At 34.0% G+C, this 13,874-nt stretch overlaps 2 protein-coding genes across 3 annotated transcripts; one reads left to right on the forward strand and one right to left on the reverse strand.

The window, feature by feature from the left end:
* The first annotated feature begins 413 nt into the window (after positions 1-413).
* Positions 414-3,721, forward strand: LOC143630795 (protein HIGH ARSENIC CONTENT 1, mitochondrial-like). The gene is made up of 6 exons (XM_077099711.1): positions 414-842; positions 971-1,048; positions 1,558-1,631; positions 1,750-1,820; positions 3,407-3,460; positions 3,552-3,721. The coding sequence occupies exons 1-6, from the start codon at positions 826-828 to the stop codon at positions 3,675-3,677; spliced, it is 420 nt and encodes a 139-aa protein (XP_076955826.1). The 5' UTR covers positions 414-825; the 3' UTR covers positions 3,678-3,721.
* A 34-nt stretch (positions 3,722-3,755) lies between these two features.
* On the reverse strand, positions 3,756-12,145 carry LOC143630794 (DNA (cytosine-5)-methyltransferase CMT2-like). Of its 2 annotated transcripts, none has more exons than XM_077099709.1 (20): positions 11,676-12,145; positions 11,347-11,381; positions 11,139-11,241; positions 8,887-8,991; positions 8,655-8,774; positions 8,406-8,499; positions 7,586-7,791; positions 7,437-7,502; positions 7,114-7,359; positions 6,965-7,023; positions 6,815-6,881; positions 6,405-6,734; positions 6,262-6,330; positions 6,087-6,173; positions 5,917-6,004; positions 5,711-5,832; positions 5,495-5,640; positions 5,333-5,402; positions 5,148-5,251; positions 3,756-4,369 (listed from the first exon to the last, which is right to left on the reverse strand). In XM_077099709.1, the coding sequence occupies exons 1-20, from the start codon at positions 12,096-12,098 to the stop codon at positions 4,216-4,218; spliced, it is 2,694 nt and encodes an 897-aa protein (XP_076955824.1). In that variant the 5' UTR covers positions 12,099-12,145; the 3' UTR covers positions 3,756-4,215. The 2 variants fall into 2 exon arrangements, with proteins under 2 accessions (XP_076955824.1, XP_076955825.1); XM_077099710.1 differs by having other exon boundaries at positions 7,586-7,773; positions 11,676-12,143.
* Positions 12,146-13,874: the final 1,729 nt, after the last annotated feature.

A 13,874-nucleotide genomic window follows, 5' to 3' on the forward strand; every position in this document is an offset into this window, starting at 1 on the left:
TCAAAGGTGGTATGTGATCAAGCTCAAGACAAGAATGCATGCATTTGGCATAAGGTGGTGCATGAGTTCTCTGATGTTTTCCAAATGCCAAAAACCTTGCCTCCGGTGCGGCCATTTGATCACCAATTCCATTGAAAGAAGGCACCACACCTATAAGCCAACGACCATACAGATATCCCGCCATACAAAAGGACGTCATTGAGAAAACCACACGTGAGCTCCTAGATGCCGGGGTTATCCGTAACAGTCAAAGCTCATTTGCGGCTCCTGTAGTGTTGGTTAAGAAAAAAGACGGGCAATGGCGAATGTGTATGGACTACCGCAGACTCAACAACGTGACGGTTAAGGACAAGTCCCATACCTTGCAATGGTTTCAGTCCGTAATAATTTCTCCCTCACCCCTTTAATCGAATGATGCATATGCTTTCCTGGTAAGTCGCCTCTGAAGATACAATGAAGTAACGTAGAATCTCTTATTCGTCTTATAATTACTTTCTAGTAACTAAAGAACTGTGTTTAATTAATAGAGTTGGTACCAAGCTGAACCAACCTTCGGCACAAACTGTGGTGAATGTGCGAAATGAAAATATTAACAATAATAATGTATCCTCCACCATCTTAACACCTCTTAAAAAATAGACTTAGCAAGCTCATGCCTTATCATTTAAGCTGCAAATAAAATACCTAGGGTCAACTCTTTGAGGTGAATAATGTTTTTGAAACCCTTTAAAAAAAGTCTACTTGCTCTTATAAAAGTCAACTGTTGTTGCTACAAATACATTAAAGCATTAGCTATTATTCCATATTCATCAAGGTTTCAACTCCATGCATGCCACCAAGAGGTTAGATCCTGTTTTGATTGCTTTGTGTGTGTGTGTGTGCATCGCTCGCTAGGGTGTCTATGTGTTCTTTTATTAGTGTTTGGTTCATGAACACTTGATTTTTTGTGTTTAATTTGATGGTTTATTAGTGTTGAAGATGTGGTCACAGTCGATGTTCATGCAGCTAAAGACCTCCTTAACTCTGGTCACCGGTATCTTGATGTCAGGTTAGTGATAGAAGATGCAAAAAACCATTTATGAACGACTTCAATTTTCACAAATAACAAAAAAATTCATATTCTCCATAGTTTTAAAAGCTTTTTAAATCAATGTTTTCATAACTAGACATTTAATCAAAACGAGCGTCTTACGGTCTCACTGGTTGAACCGGTTTAAAAAAACGGTACCATCATTAATTCAAAATAATATAAATATATATACATATAAATAAAAATTTTAAAAAATGTGAAACGTACTTTTTTATCTTTATAAAATATAAAGCGTTGACTGAAGAAAAGTGGAGTACTAATGAACCGGTAAATTTTTAAGAGAAAAAATTTGCGAAAATTGAAAATCCGGTCCAACCATTAAATGAAGCCGATTCAAGAGTATTCAAACGGACCTATTGGGCGGTCTGAGAATGGTGTTCTATACAAAACATAAGAAATTGTACCATATTGATTTTATTTATTTATTTGTATACTTTTTTTATTTAAAAACTTTTAAAAACTAACAGAACAAATGAAGAATACACCAAGAGTCACGTGGAAAATGCTCTGAATATCCCTTACATGTTCATCACACAAGAAGGTGCCAATTATATCAAGAGATCATGTGTTTATGTATTATATTGTCAACAAATAGTAATTAATTGGTTTTGTAATCTACATGAATATCTTCATAGTTTGTTAAAACTGACAACTTTCAGGAAGGGTTAAAAATCCTGAATTTCTGGCTCAGGTTTCAGCTCTATGTGACAAGGAGGATTCACTCGTCGTGGTACGTCTTTTTTTTGGTATCTTAACTTGTGTGTTTATACATGTTGAATTTAGGGGTGCAAATGAGTCGAGAAGCTTATAACCTACTATAGATAGACTAGTTAAAATCATGTAAAGCCAAGATTACACGAGATCAAGCCTCTATAAAGCTCAATTAATAAACAAGTCCGAGGCCAAACTTAAGCTTCTCATATCAAGCTAGACTAGGCTCAATAGTCTAAACGAGCATGTTATTTACATAATTTTTAGTTAATATATTAAAGATATATTTACTTAATAGTTCTAATATATAAAATTATTATGATAGAATAGCTATTTAATATATATTAGGTGATATACAAAATTTATAATTATAAATTTAAAAAACACAATTACTATCAAAAAATGTAAGGGAGAACACAAAAGACATGTATGTCAATTAAAATAAAAAAACCTTCATTTTTTCAATTTTAAAAAGTAAACTCGCAATGTTTACTCGTTTTCTCTTAACTAAAAAATATATATACATAACAAAATTCCTTTATATTTATAGGAATTACGCATGTGTAAGTCATATGTGGGAACATGCAAATCATGTATATGTATATTTTCTATATATAACCTTAAGGTAGCGTTTGGTATGCAAGAATGACAGCGAGAATGAAATGATTCATAACGTGAGAATGAAGAAAGTGGTGTTTGGTTACTCAATGGAATGGATTCATCTGCAATCTTATTCCATCAAAATTATTATTTCCCACCCTCCTTTTTTTTCATTCTATTCTTCTCACCTTACTTTCTAAACACCACCACCACCTAACAACAACCACCACCACTACCATCGACACCACCACCTGACCGTCACTGTCACCGCTACCTCCGCCAACTTACCACCAGTGCTACCACCGCCACCTGACCATAATCGCCACCACCATTGTCGCCGCCACCCTACCATCGCTATCACTACCAATGCTACTACCGCCACCCCAACCACCACAATCACCCCACCTAAACGCCACCACCACCGTTTTCGTCGCCGGAGCTACCATCACCACCGTCGCTATTTCAGTTTTTTTTTTTTTTTTTGTAAAAAAATATATATTTTGGAATAGGAATATTTTTATTATTTCTATTTCATTCCTACAATTTTATTTGGATACCAAACAACATAAAGTAATTATTCATTTCATTCTCATAGGTTAACCAAACAAGTCAATGGAATGGTAATGATCCATTTCATTCTCTTGTTCATTTCATTCATTCTCTCATTTCATTCCCTCTTCATTCCATTACTTCCAACCAAACATACTCATGTGCAAATAAGTATTTAAAAAGAAGATAACGATTGAACGTAAAAAGTGATTTTTTTTTAAATGTGAACCATTAATAGTAAAAATGTTAAATCAGTGTAAAACCATTAATAGAAACAATTAAACTATTTATTTTTATTCTTTTTCTTGCAATAAGTTGGTCGTTTGTAATGAACCAAAAACATTGATAAACCTGTTTTCACGTTTCTTCCATTATTTGGCACGCCTCTCGTAGCATCTATAAACATATATATTAAATAATAACTTTGACACTCTCTAAATGACCTGTACTTTAAAGGCTTGCAACAGTGGAGGGAGATCACTTAAAGCCTCTGTGGACCTTCTTAATGCAGTATGTTTCATTCTTTTCTGCTGTTCATTACGGTTGTCTTACAAATGGTATATCAATTATATACCTTACTGCATGGGTTGTGTCAATGTAGGGCTACAAGAACGTTAAAAACATGGCCGGTGGATACTCCGCATGGGTCGATAACGGGTTTGCAGGTGACTCAGCACCAGCTGAGGAGTTGAAAACCGCTTGCAAGTTTCGTCCAAATGTTCACTAAAGATCATAATACTTTATCTATGTGTTAAAGTCTGTGTTTTCTCAAAATCCATACATTTTGATGTTTGTTTTTTCTTCGGTTTCTTGCAATCCCATGTATACATTGTAAATTCAACAAATTAATTTACCAATAAGCAGGTCAAGTTGGTTACGTTCAACCCGACCCATTCTAAACTGCTACTGATCTGACCTGGCCCAATCTATCCAAAGACAAACCTAACCATTCATCGGCCAGTTTAGACTTTCCTGTTATAACTCAAAACCTTATTTTCTAGCATGAAACCATTCTTAACAATAATAGCTAACAAAATCCAATGGTTCTTGTGTCTTTGATTCAATTATTGCCAACAGTTTCAACAACAGTTGTGATATTTCACAGATTTAAATAAAACTAACCTGCAATTTGTTATTTGGTATTGTATGACTAGTGACCGTTGAACCAACAGTCTAAATTAGGATGACAGGTTGACAACAACATGCTAATTCAGTTTTTGGAGTATGATAAAGAAAACGGGTCAGTCATAATGCAGCGTCGGTTTCTACAACTGATCATGTGGCGGTACTTGGCATGCAAAATCAGGCGGTAGAGTCATGAGCGCCTCGTCGCCACTTAATTTCCGAAACGCCATCCCGAGGGCATACCCTAAAGTTTTTGAAACAGAAACCGCCACAGCATTTCCCACCTGGCAGTACCTGAAATTTTCCCATTTTTTTCCGTTTATTCTTTATTCAGACTGAACCAAACAAAATTTACAATATGGGAATCAAGATGATTTGAATATTTTTTTTCTTCGTAACCGTGAGGACTACGTAAATTTCAAGGCCCCCGCCAACACCCAGCTAACCATTAATGATATTTTACGGGTTTCACCAGTACCATGCTAACCATTAATGATATTTCACGGGTCTCAATACCAGTACCATGCTAACCAACACCTCAAATCCCCGCTAACCGTTAGTCAACTTTCACTGGTCCCACCAACTTTCACTGGTTTTTCTAGTTTTCGGTTTGGGTTCGATTAGCTTTCGGTTTTACCATGTATTATTATACACTTGGGCTACGATATTCGGGTTACACTATTAATTAAACTCTTATAAATTAGTTAACTTCAAAATTAATAAAGAAAATCCACAAACTCGATTGGTTTTCGCATTTTTAGTTGCATACAAAACCGAAACCGAACCGAACCAAAATTTTGGTTTTTACGAAAACATAACTGAATCGTCGGTCTATGTTTGGGTTCGGTTTTTTTGGTTCAGATCAGCTGTTTCGGTTTCATGCACCAATACCCCAAACCCTAACCTGTGGGACCAGGTAAACGCAGTTTATGCTCGACCTTCAAGGGGTTAAGGCAGGAAAAGAGGATAAAAAGATATAAAGTTCTAAAGTTCTACAACATGAACATGTAGTTTTATAAAACTTAAAACCCAAGAATAGTTGTTATTACTAAAACAGTAAAACGTAACTTACCTTTCTTTAATGGTGCCACAGAATCTATAATAGTCAGGAAAGCCTTGCAATCTTGCATACTCTCGCAAAGTAAGGACTCGGTCCTGTTCTGGATGTATAGCAGCCTGTAGCATTTCACAAAGTTACCAACTGAATCAACATATTTTTTATATTTTTTTTTACATAAAATCACATAGAGGAAGTACCTGGTTGTGGAGATTCGGGAATGTTACAACAGTTGGCACGTTTTCATCCCACCATAGTCGTGCAAATGGTCTATCAACATATACAATCATTACTACGTTAGAATATAATAAACTTTCTAAAAAAGGGTATTAATTAAAGTAGCATATGAGAATATATAAAACCTTTTGGATTTTCCCTTCTCAAAAGTGAAAACATAATCTGGTATTAACGGCCTTCCGGATGGAAGCAACACTTGTTTTTCTGCAGGACCTCGATAAACCGAATTATCCCTCACAATTACTCCAGGGAAGTCCCTGAAATTCGCTCCCTATAAATCTTGAACAATTAGAAACCAAAAAGATTTCTAAAAACATGAACATGATCAAGAAATGTTTAACCTTTTTGCGAGGTATATAACACACACGATGAAAATCATCTTCAGACAACTTGTAAGGTCGATGATCAGTGAGAACCAAGGTTTTCCAATCGGTAACCCCTTTTGGGGCAGAACCAGTCATTTCTACAAGAAAGAAGACAGCTTAATATTATTTAATAAATGATAAATAAAGTAAACTTTGTTAAGGTATAACTCTATAGGCATTACCATCTTTTGTTAACCTAATATACTTTTGGAACTCGGTTTCTGGAGGCATTTCATATGTCATCTCTTCACGAACCTCATGGCTTGTAACCTGTGCATTAAACAACAAATTACATTAACGAGTTACTTAAAAGAATCATATAAATATGAACAAGTAAAGTTGAAATAAACACAGGTGGAAGATCAGATATGGCATCACGGAGAACAATGGCTTCTTGAAGCTTTCTAGGCTGACCTTCATCATAAGCAACTGTATGTTGCTGCATTACAAGAATTATATAACAAGAATAAACAAACATAAAAAACAGCATGGTCATATTATAATCGAATAAAATAATAATATGGCACCTCAAACTCAGCTGGAGGGAAGTATCTGACAATAACTTCATGTGTGGGAAGTGGAAATTGAGGTAGTCTCTACAAACATATAATGTGTTTGATTTAATAACAGAAAAAATAGTGAGAAGTTAATTATGAATGTATATAATTACCTCATTTGGATGAGCGCCCCATAGAAAAACACGCAGCCTAAATTGTGGAAGACCGTATGCACCAGCAGCCATGATCCCAAGTCTTGCTTGGTAATTCATATGAACCAAACGACTTAGAGCATATCTTCCAAGAGAAGCTTTGTCAAATCTTAAAATGTCAGCCACGTTTTCCATTAACACGTATTTAGGGTTTAAGAATTTAACTATGTCAAAGAAGACAACTATTTGCTGGTTCCTTTCATCATTTAGTGGATCATCAGTATTTCTAAAGCGATTATAGCCACTAATCCCTTGGCATGGTGGACCCCCACATATAACATCCACATCGCCCTGAAATAGATAACAAAAACTATCATATAGTCTAAAGATGAGATTAAGATTGTAATCTAACATTTAGCAACACGACTCACTGGGCATGGTAATATCTTGGACTTGTATCCGTTTCTAACAAAACTTTGTAGGTGACCTTGACAATCACTGTGAAGGGTAAATATAAACAACCGAACATGTAAATAGTTGTAATCTTGAATTTATTATTACAAATAAATGCAAATAAAAACCTCAACGCTTCAATTGGCTCCCACGTGTCATCACTTGGATCATAACCCTTCCAACGCACCTACAAATTATAATGCAGCTGAATGAATTATTTATCAAGAAACAATACTAGCATGCTACTAGTGAGAACTGAGAGCATGTTTCAATGTACCTTAAATTTTAACCCATGTTGGCCTGTGCTGCTGGGATCTCCATAACATATATCAACAAGACTTGAAACTTCATACTCTCCAGGAGCCACGTCATCCAATAAGGAAGCTTCATTGATTATTGATTCATTTTCATCAACACAGCTGGTTTCGTTCATTCTATCAGGATCATTCAAAATATATATTTTGCATAGTTTTTCCCATTCCTTCAATAATTCCAGAAAATCTTCTGCGGTTGTATGTCGAACCTATAAAAAGATATTAATAAGAATAAAAAATCAAACATGTAATGGATATTAATATAATATCTAGTCAGAACACTCACGTCAGTTTCTGGATGATTGAGTTTCAAGCTGTCACATGCGGACTTGTGATAGTCAATTGCCCATCTCTTTTGTTGAAAAAAAAAACTGGTATATTATTAAGCAAAATTAACAGCAGCTTCAAATAGGATTTGAGGAATGTATTAGTTACCGTCACAAGTTTAACACCAGAAAGTTTGGCACCAAGACAGAGTCCGGTTGACATTCCACCACAACCAGCATAAAGATCTAACAATGCCAGTTCACTTTTGTATATTTCACCACTTACGTCTAATGGAGTTGTAGTCGTGGTCATATTATTAGTATCAAGGCCACTTGCAGTGGTCGAATCACATCTTGCTATTAAATTATCTGTACCTGCACAATTTCAATAAGATCACAAATATAACAGTTGCACATAATTAATTAAAGATGATTAAATTTCATGCTAAAATTGACAAGTTATGTTGATGATATTACCAACATCTAGACATGAACAGCATGCATTACAGTTTTAAACTTTTAATGACATATTAGAGTTAGACTATTTTAACAAATCAGGTACTATTTCAGAGCAAAACAGCCATTACCGGGCTAAGGGTCCAACTCTTTGAGGATGCTGTTGACAGATCTCAACCTAATCCCTCGATGGAGCACCAGGCACTGGCCCCTTCTAGCAGCTTTGATTGTCAACAAAGTTTGCTTGGTGTTACAAAAATTGTATTTTGTTTTTATCATATATTTTATCTTCCAGATATTTTCAAATATTACAAAAAAAGTAGATTGGTGTACTCTAGAACAGAAATATTATAAAAGACACTTGATATCATCTGCTGAAAACAGGGGAGTCGTAAGATATCACATTTGGCATTTGACATCTTAACCCAATACTCCACAAATGATTATCTGCTATCTTATATAGTTTATAGAGTACATTTCCGGAAACCTTAGGTAAGTGATATGGTAACAAAATGACCCTTTTTTTTTCTTACCAGTCACCAAGGAGCGGAATGTTGAATACTTTACAGAATATTCCATGTCACAATAATAATCAGATGGCTGAATAGATGTTGATCGGAAACCTAGCTGCAATGGTTGCAAGCAATTAAAAATATTACAAACAAAAACTAAACGAAATGCAATATTTGAACATTCATGACAGCAAAGAAATAAGAATTATGTTGGGAAGTTCAAATTGTTGAGGATTAGAAAGGAAAAAAAAGATAAGAAAGATTGCATACCATTGGATTTTTTTCTACTACTATCACTTTAGAAAGTATACATTCTAATAAGTTGTCATTCATTAAAGTGGAGAAGAATAAGCGCTTCTTGTCATGGAAAGCAGCGGCATTTTTCAAAACCTGGGTAACAAAAAGTTGGAAGAAAAAACACAAAAAACAAAAGCTAAAGAACAAATTTTAACAAATTCACAAGAAAAAAGTGTTGTGAATAATGGCATTAAACTACACTAACCGTATCTTCAGCTCTGAAAAACCACTGCACTCTAAAATAATTTTCATCATCTGATGTTTTAAAAAATTCTACAATCTTGCCAACATGTGGTTGGTTTCCCTCACCCTGAAAAAACATTGCTCAAAATCATTATGATAGAAGCATATAGGAACTTGTTCACGAATAATTATCTCTGTTCTTTGAGGCAGATTTTGATGTCTATGTCAGTACTCAACCTTGTCATCAAGCTAAATATAATAGATATATAGGGAATATGCATATAAGGCAAATGTTTACCTTTTATACAAATGGTAACATGAACTCTTTTTGTATTGTGTTCAATGGACAGATCTTATTTCCAAACTTGGTATTAATATGGTAACATGAATTCTGGTTGTATTGTGTTCAACGGACAGATCTTATTTCCAAACATCTAATCTAACTATACTATTAAAGCAAGCTGATTTTTCCACATGTCATTTTTGTAGGGCATCCACATAGGATGCCAAGTAAATGACATGTAAGCAGTTTCTTATCTTATCAAGTCAATCAATTATGTTATATTTAGAAATCCTAATAATATTCTAAATGAATGTGTATATACAATTTCATTAAATATTCTATTATTATGTTGTAAGTTAGCCTTTAAAAGTAATGATCTTAGCATTTCTCCTAATAACACGGGTCACTATCCAATATTGTATTTAAAGAGATTTTTAGAGATTTATGAATTGTAAAATTTCGTTCATCAATATTTATAGCTTATGAATCCATAAGGTGTGCTATTATGTATATATTGAATTTAGTTTTTTGTTGTATTTTTTAACTATCCGTGTATCACACGGGCTCTATCCTAGTGGTACTAATATGGTAACATGAACTCTGTTTGTATTGTGTTCAATGGACAGATCTTATTTCCAAACTTGGTATTAATATGGTAATGTGGGTTCTGGTTGTATTGTATTCAATGGACATATCTTATTTCCAAACATGGTATTATATGGTAACATGAATTCTGGTTGTATTGTGTTCAATGGACAGATCTTATTTCCAAACTTAGTATTAATATGGTAACATGAATTCTGTTTGTATTGTGTTCAATGGACAGATTTTATTTCCAAACATGGTATTAATATGGTAACATGAATTATGGTTGTATTGTGTTCAATGGATGGATCTTATCGTCAGGCAGTATTTTAAAAACCGGTTCATACCGGCGGTTGAACCGGTTATCCTGGATTTCGAACAGGTAGCCGGTATTTAGAGCTCGGTATTTATAGGCGCTTTATTAGAGCATCGAACCGCCGGTTTTTTTAAAAATACTGGTTTAAACCGGCATACCGGTTTTAAGCACAATAGAGTTTTGATATTTTTTGCGGTCCATATTTATTAAAAATGACTTTTAACCTCACAGATAAAATTAAAATGAGTAAACCATTAAACGATGTCATAAACCTATTGCACACTTTTATTTTATTTTTATCTTTTAAACTTTGTTTTAAAATTAAGTACTTTTGTATTATTTTTTATTATGAATTAGCGTTTTGATTATTTTTATTATTGAATCATGGACTTATAGGCTATTTTTGAGTTGAAAGTTGCGTTTATATAAATTATAGGGTAAATTATTCAAACGGTCGAACCTTCCGGTTCAACCGGTTATACCATTTTTTAACCCAATCTGGTATGAGTAAAATACCGGTTTTTAAAACATCGTGAGGTAAATTTTCCACTCACTTGTAAGCAACATATTTACTGGCCATTATGAATGATATTATTTTAGCTTAGATATCTTCTTTGTAACTGCATTTTTAAAAACTCACTGTTTGATGCTTCCCAATTCATAAAAAATATCACTTTCCTTTTAAGATATAAAATCAAATCCAACTCTTATGTTTCGATATCAACAAGCGCTAGCCTCAGATGGACCACGTGAGAACTGGAGATAATGACTAGTCTCAAATGAAGCATGTTAGTGACTTGTTCACTCTTGTATTTCTTGTATGAGTTTTTAAAACTGATTCATTGATCCACTGAAAAAACTCAAAAAGGCTAACTGCCAATATTTGTGTAGAAAATATAGTGAAAAACCAAGCAAATATAAAGAAAAATATAAAATATAGTTTACATGGAAGCCAAAGCATTGCTTCTGAATGATATAATATTTGGGTATGACAGTTTACATGAAGAAATGAAATTATTAACAAAACAACTGCAATACGGTTCATGTTAATAGCCATAGTAGCAGGAAAGATGTTTAAGAAAGTTGATACCTTTATGTGTGCACAATCTCCAAGACTGAAAATGCATCCATTAACATTAGCTTGAAGGTAATGACATACAATGTTTACATGCACTTCATCCTCTTCACCAGCACTACATCATGATCATATTCAATGTTAAAAAACCAAACTGAGATAACATAAAGCACAATAACACGAAAGAACCAAAGTAACTATGAGACATAAGAATCCCACTCACTTTAATATCCCACTCTGTCCGTTCCGTCTTTGATCCTGCAGAATTAACAGTGCTCGTGTACTCAGAATCACAAGACAAAATATATCAACATTTCATTAAAATCAAGCAGTCTGGCAAACAAGGAACTTCATTGACTGATTAAGACAACAAATAACTCTTGAGCAGTTTCACATCAGATGCCAGCTGGCACAATGTAAGATATGATCCAAACATACTAGTTATAGTTATTCATAAACAAAAGTACACATCATCTAAATCAACATTTAATAAACACATCACTATCACTATCACTATCACTATCACTATCACTAACTAGCATAGGATCATACCTTCAATTTATATCTCCAGCCCCACCGTTCTCGAGCTTCATTTTCAGTAACCGGTTCTCCAACAAATTCTAACACTCGTTTTCGCTTACTCTGTTTCTTATCAGAAGAACTCGGTGTCATCCTCTTTAACTTTGATCCATTGGTGGTGCCTTCAACTTGGGGAGGCAATCTCGGTGATCTCCTTACGCCATTCTGCGTAATAATCCTCTCCAATTTGCCATTCCCCCTTTCTAACGTCACCGGAGATGATATCGACGAAATTTGTTGATCACCCGAAGAAATTACAGATTCGTCAGGCGGCATTTGCACCGATTCACCGGTTTCTAGAGTCGGAATGAAAACCGGCACCGGTGACTCATCGCCGTTGTAAATAAACTCACTCTTAACCGCGTCAAACTCAGTGCCGTTGACTTCCGAAGACATCGTCGGAAACGGAAAACTGTTATTATTATTATAACTTCTCCAATTTACAATTATGCGTCAATTGTATCTAAATTTATGAACTCAGATCCTCTCAATTGAGGTCCGGCATTGAAATGAAAGAGATATTATTACCTGCCGGATTAAAATTAAACAATCGGAGAGTTCAAAATCGTTTTCCGGTGAGCAATCCGGTGACGAATTTTGGAGTTGAACGGAGATGGAATCAGAAATGCAGGTTGTGATAAGCAATTATTACCACAAATAGAATATTCCGATCAGCGGCCGGAAGATTGTAACTCCGGTTAGGGTTGGTGACTGTAACAAACAGATAGACAGATCTATTTGGGATTTGTCCTTTATCTCAGTCAGTTAGTGGGGATGCAATTAGGTCCAACTTCAGGGGTCTCTTTCGTATATTGTATTATATTATATTGCTTCTTTTCAAATTTCAAATTCAAATTTAAAGATTACAAACCCGCATGTTACGATGGGATCGTTAAATCAAGGTGAAAGACATACGTAAAAATTCTAACTACGCACTCGTGTGTTAAGTGTTAGCTCATAAAAAATTAGATTGAGATGAAAACATTGTGATCGTATCCGTAATTTAGGTAAAAACACATAATTTATTAACCAATTTTATTGTTCTTTATTTATAAATAAAGATTTACATTTTAAAAGAAAGAATTGAAATGTACAAAAATAAAAAATAAAAGTATTACTTGCCCCTTAGCTTTTTATAAATCAATTCTGTTTTTATAAACCTAAAACGAAAAATAGAAAAGAAGCCGCATAACTCATTTAACCATTTCACTATTTTAAAAAAGGACAAACTCATCATCTAAGGTGTTGTTTGTTTACATCTAAATGGACATCTAAATGGAACCATTCAGATGTAAACATCTGATTCATTCAGACTTCAGACTGTTTGGTTCCAAACATAAAAACATCTAAATGGTTAAAATTATGTCTGAATCACTCAGACTTATTGTTGTTGCTGAATGGAACAGAGACTCATTCAAACCTGACTCATTCAGATATGAATGAACCAAACAGCCCTTAAATCTAAAATTCAAGAACTCTTCTTCTTTGCATAGTACAACCATAAAATTTTAATTTGGTTGAAGATAAAGACATATAGGATGATAAATATAAGCTTTGACACTTGTACTTTATGCATGAAAAGTACCAATAAAAATGAATAGTGTTTCACACACACATACCATAGATTGCTATTTAATATATATATATATATGATGGATCTTGCGAGAAGTGAATGTATACCTCCACTAATCTCTAATTTCACTCCCTTTCATATGATGTTATATACATATATGTATGTTGATTGTATTTATGTCTTAATTACACAATCAAACCTACCTACAAACATATAAATGTACCGAACCACATTCAAACATATGTACATACACACATGCAAACATACATACACATATACAAACATACGTACCTACACACATACATATGCACCTACACAACGCACCTACACATAAGAAATGGAGTGAAATTATGGATTAATGAAGTTACACCTTCACTTCTCGCACTTCTCACTGTAAAAAAACTTCTGAAATGATCCAATACCTATGTGTGTGTGTGTGTATAATGTTAATTATTTAATTCAGCACATTGATAATATATTTTCATTTTGTCAGTATGTTGTAGAAATCGTTAAGCGTTTGTCGAGTGGTAAAGTAGGGATTAGTAACTAATCAAGATTAATTAAATTATAATTTATATGTAATTTTTCAAATATCTGTA

Source organism: Bidens hawaiensis, unplaced genomic scaffold, assembly GCF_021521415.1.
Source record: "Bidens hawaiensis isolate Kalapana, Puna unplaced genomic scaffold, B.hawaiensis_p1.1 tig00005823_1, whole genome shotgun sequence".
In the NCBI taxonomy this organism is placed as follows: domain Eukaryota; kingdom Viridiplantae; phylum Streptophyta; class Magnoliopsida; order Asterales; family Asteraceae; genus Bidens; species Bidens hawaiensis.